Source organism: Rhinoderma darwinii, chromosome 11 (genome assembly GCF_050947455.1).
Source record: "Rhinoderma darwinii isolate aRhiDar2 chromosome 11, aRhiDar2.hap1, whole genome shotgun sequence".
In the NCBI taxonomy this organism is placed as follows: domain Eukaryota; kingdom Metazoa; phylum Chordata; class Amphibia; order Anura; family Rhinodermatidae; genus Rhinoderma; species Rhinoderma darwinii.
The window spans coordinates 68,301,684-68,306,803 of NC_134697.1; the positions used below are offsets into that span (position 1 = coordinate 68,301,684).

Below are 5,120 nucleotides of genomic sequence, written 5' to 3' on the forward strand. Positions count from 1 at the left end.
AAAAACTAACTGTTCCATATACCTAATATTTGTTAGACATGTAGCCATGGACACTCTCACCTAGCCTAAAAATATTCAGGGTTCTGTGACGCGCGCTTGGACCACAAAAGCCTTGTGAGCGACGGCTATTTTTACACACGCTTGCAATTTAGTTCTAATGAAAAACTCAGCGAGTTACGCTGTTTACATAACTCACGAACATATAACGTTTTTCATGATCGCAAAACATCTCGCTCAGCCGCAACACACAGTTTTTATGAAGATTAAAAAATATATACATTTATTGAATACATCCAAACATCCCAGAACCCAACAAATAAAAGTGCTATTGTTCTCTGTGCATTTTAATGTCCATTAAAAGTCCATGTTTTTAAGATTCTTATTTCTTCTTCCATTGGTCTAAAATGTATTTTGCTCTGGGACGTTTTTTCCCCAGAGCTGATGTCCTAAAGTCCTCTTTATTTTGTCTTCTTCCGGCCGGTGGTTTTGAAGCAATCCTATGATTGAAAGATCATAGATTATTAATAATTAGTATCTCATTCTTACTTTACTAACGGTCCTAATTGTATTCATTAATCCTCTACAATTTTATGAATATAACTCTAATCTTTATTTATTTTTTCTTAAACAGGCAAACCAGGACCCCAATGACCTCTACTATAAGACAGAGTTGATGATTGTGAACCCACGACCACTGAGGAACCCAAAGAGGTTTTCCATGCATTTTCCAGCACATATCAGCTCAGAAACATCATGATAGTGAATTGCAAGGCCTTTAGATGCTACATTTGCCAAGTTGTTCCTAGCAATAGCAAGGGTAGCCTTTATATCCTCATCGCTGCTGTGCTTCATGCATTTTTTGTGCAGGTTCCCAGCATCAACTCTGTCTTATAGCAGATGGGGCAGGTCATTGGGGTCCATTGCCTGTTTAAGAAAAAATAAAGAAAGATTATAGTTACATTAATAACATTGAAGAAGATTAATGCATATCGTTAGGACCGTTAGTAAACTAAGAATGAGACATGCTACGCTGCTTCTGTAACTGCCATTCACTACTATTGGAGTCACGGAAACAGCGTAGCTCATTAAATAAAAAAAATATATATCAATTTATTGAATACATCCAAACATCCCAGAACCCAACAAATAAAAGTGCTTTTGTTCCCTGTGCATTTTAATGTCCATTAAAAGTCCATAATTTTTAAGCTTCTTATTTCTTCTTCCATTGGTCCAAAATGTCTTTTACTCTTGGATGGTTTTTTCACCAGAGCTGATGTCCTAAAGTCCTCTTTATTTTCTCTTCTTCCGGCAGGTGGTCTTGAAGCAATCCTATAATTGAAAGATCATAGATTATTAATAATTAGTTTCTCATTATTAGTTTACTAATGGTCCTGATGATATGCATTAATCCTCTACAATGTTATAAATATAACTCTCATCTTTATTTATTTTTTCTTAATCAGACAAAACAGGACCCCAATGACCTCTGCTATAAGACATAGTTGATGATTCTGAACCCACGACCACTGAGGAACCCAAAGAGGTTTTAATGTATATATATATATATATATATATATATATATATATATATATATATAATATATATATGTAAAGGAAATTAACTATCGATGCGCCTGAGCAGAACAACAGGGACTCTTTTGATTGCAGATAGTGATGTATCCCTCGACGTCACTTCAGCCCTTTGATAAAAGAAGAAAATAAATACTGATGTTAAAACAAAATGTGAGACATACAGTTTAATAAGCATATTAGTTTACAAAGTAAGGTCAATAAATGTATTTTATTATTACCCAGAGGAGCTCCCTTCCCCTCTCTGCCTCTGTGCCCTGGACCGTGTTCGGATGAACAATGAGGATGGTACTTGTGCTCTGAAAAAATAACCAAACATTAGTATATCAATTGATAAGTCTAACACAACTAAACTGAGGACATTTATAATAAAACTGAGAGTTTATCTACCTTGAAGTCCAATCATCATCATCATCATCATCATCATGATCAGCCAAGCTTTCTTTTTCTCCTCGGTCAGTTGATTCACTCCAGTCCTCTTTGGCACTGTAATCTTGTTCCTGGGCTTCTTCGTGGGATGTGATGTCTTCTCTTTGGATTCCTTGGCCTCCTTCCTGAATGTTCTCTTGTCTATAGGGTAGACATAGAAAAAATAAAGCATTAAACTTCTAAAACAAATCATGTAATATTATACAGTATATATTATTTCCCTCCCACAATAAATTACCTTGAAGTGCTGGCTTGGGGCTGCTCACCACCGGCTTGCATTACCAGCATATAACCATGGCATATGTCCGTCAGTGTCTTCTCACGATAGTTTCTTTCCGCTGTCATGTTGGTGTGTGCCAAATATTTGGCAAAAAGACACTTTTCAGAGTCAGAAAAATTAGGGAGAGTCCAAGTTTCGCAAATCCTCCTGACAAGCTGACTGGTGATGTTGGGTAGTTTATATCTAGAAAGGAAAATAGAAAAACATAATACATACACAGCACTTAGAATTGAATAAAGACAGGTGACTTTTAAGAATCTTACTTTGTGTGGTACCGCAGGATGTCATTGGAAACATTATAAATTTCCTTTCCAGATGTAGAGAGGAAAAATACTTCTGTTGGCATGTTGTTCTTTAGCAGCATTGGTCTTACTATCTCAAAGTAGACATTAAACCACTAGGGGAGGGATACAAATAAAGAGATTATTGAAAAGCATCTTTACAACTCCATAAAGTAAGTAGGAGCCTTATAGAAACTTACCATTTCTTCCTCCTTTGTTAGCACATAGGTTGCCACTTGGTGTGTAGAGGTCTTGTGTAACTTGACCCCAACAACTACCAGGTCTAAACCCAAATATCTGTGATTGATCCTCTCATTCCACTCTGAAACCTATGAGTCAAAAGGAAAAAGTATGAGGGACAATGTACTTGCCACTGTATTGTGTTAGCCCAACCCTACGCCAAGCCACTTGTGTTTTTTTTTTTTCTATACATATGCCAGTCTTTTGTTTCAGCATAATTTCTATCTCTAGCCAGGTGTAAGGTTTTTACATAGATTATTCACTCTGTTCTTGCAGACAAATATCCGACTTTAATAAGCTAACATTAACCTTATGCAGGCTTCACACCATTATCGGCCTTCAGGGCTCCACTACACTATTAAAAGTATTTAACTGCAGCCATAAGGCCTCCAGACACTTCTCTAAAAAGTACCCCACAGCATAACCATAACAGGGTAGGAAAACAAAATGACGCAGAAAAACAGAGGAGGAGAAAGCTACTTACAGTCATATGTCGGACAACACCTGGCCGTTGGAGATGCCTCAAAATAAGCAGGGCCTCAAGATAATAAATAATTTCAAGTTGAGTGTCTCGCTTCATGTGTCTGTCTTTTGCAGCTTTGAGGCATTTCAGGAAGGTTGGCTTTGCCACAACTAAAAGCCTCTGACATTCCGGAGGTGTTTTCATAGAATTTGTCAATGACTTGTATCTAAACACAAAGTAAAGAGAAATAATTTTATTGTATATACACAAGTAATAAAGAGTAGTAGCAATATCTAAAATAAATATATACCTATTTGAGGTTTCATACTTTGTCTAAGGATACATTTGAGTTCATAACTCACCGTTTGCTGACAACTTCTCTTGAAATTCCCTTAGATAGCCTCTTTTGAATGTCCTCTGTAACATCCATAAAGAAGTTGCAGGACTTAAACAGCCTTGGTCTTTCTGCAGAGAGATTGGTCGCTCTCAGCTGATACGTCATGAACCTCCTGATATGTTTTAGGTAATTAAAGACAGTCTGGTTTGCAAGCTTCAGGTCACGCAGCTTTGTAAAAAAGGAGTTAACCTTCTCAATGTTGCTGACAAAGTCCAGATTGGGACGCTGCGGGTTCATGTAATAAAGGAACCTTGCCAAATTTTCAACCTCCTGCTTGTAGTTGGGCACATCCAATGTGTGCTGCAAATAGACGGCAAAGCCCTTCAGTATTGGTTCGTCCAATGAATGTCGCTTGTATAGTCCAGCAGCCTTCATCTTCTGTCTTGTGACCACCGTCCATTTTGTCTGTAGGATTCTGTAATTTTGGAGAAAAGTGCAAGACATCAGATTTGACACATTTGACAGCCACAGAGAATACGTAAGGAGTATCTATGTACACTGACCTCTGTGTCCTGTCATCAAAGTTTCCTGTAGTTCCGCTTTCTTGATTGGATTCTTCCTCAGACTCTAGTTGAAGCTGAAAGTCTCTATCACTTTCCTCCTCTGCGCTGTCATCTTCATGTGCTCTTCTGCCTTCTTCATTGTGTTGGTCTTCCCTCGGGTCTTCAGGCTGTGCAAGGAATGGTGTGTCTGTAACTTCTTCCTCAGGATCTGCAGGGATCAGTGTGACCTCCATTTCCTCATCAGGGACTGGTATGGCTGCAATATCCTCTACAGCCGCTGTGTGATGTGGCACAGTAAGGGCAGTTGATGCAGAGGTTGATGGTCTTCCATATTGTACATTGCTGTAAAATATAAAAAGCAACGTGAGTATAAGTGTAAACACTGGAGAGCTATGAGACATAAGCAGACAGGGGTGACACATACCTGGCCACAGTTGGTTTGTTAATTATCAAAAAGCCCCTGACCTCGAGGAAGGGGACAACGTTTTCCAATGAGCCAAGAGAGATGATCTCTTGGTAACTGATTGCAGTGCCCTTAGATGCAATTTTCACCAGGGTTTTCCTGGCCAATGCCACAGTGGCTTTTATCTCCTCATCGCTGCTGAACCTCATACACTTTCTCCTCAGATGTGTAGAGAATAATGTCTGTGTACGGTAACATACTGGGCATGTCATAGGAGTTCTGTTTTGCCTGTTGAAAGACATGAGGTTTTGGATTTAAAAATGTCCTAAGTAATATAGCTTAGTTTGAAATATACCCAAACTGCAATCTCAAAAATAGTCACAAGATGTCCCACTACATGCATACTGATTTGTTTCAGGCAGGCTACCTGAACAATGCCTGGGTTTTAATACCACGCCCTACTGAAACAGGAGGCCTCTACGCTACCACATGGCTTCTCATAGTAACCTCTCTATGTTATAGGCAGTCTACAAC

The 5,120-nt window shown here is 38.6% G+C and overlaps 1 protein-coding gene across 1 annotated transcript; it reads right to left on the reverse strand.

The window, feature by feature from the left end:
* Positions 1–1,612: 1,612 nt before the first annotated feature.
* On the reverse strand, positions 1,613–4,532 carry LOC142663922 (uncharacterized). Its single transcript, XM_075842764.1, has 9 exons — positions 4,184–4,532; positions 3,646–4,095; positions 3,305–3,509; positions 2,781–2,909; positions 2,563–2,696; positions 2,258–2,482; positions 1,981–2,160; positions 1,812–1,889; positions 1,613–1,700 (listed from the first exon to the last, which is right to left on the reverse strand). Exons 1-9 carry the CDS (start codon positions 4,414–4,416, stop codon positions 1,619–1,621), a joined length of 1,716 nt encoding a protein of 571 aa, XP_075698879.1. The 5' UTR covers positions 4,417–4,532; the 3' UTR covers positions 1,613–1,618.
* Positions 4,533–5,120: the final 588 nt, after the last annotated feature.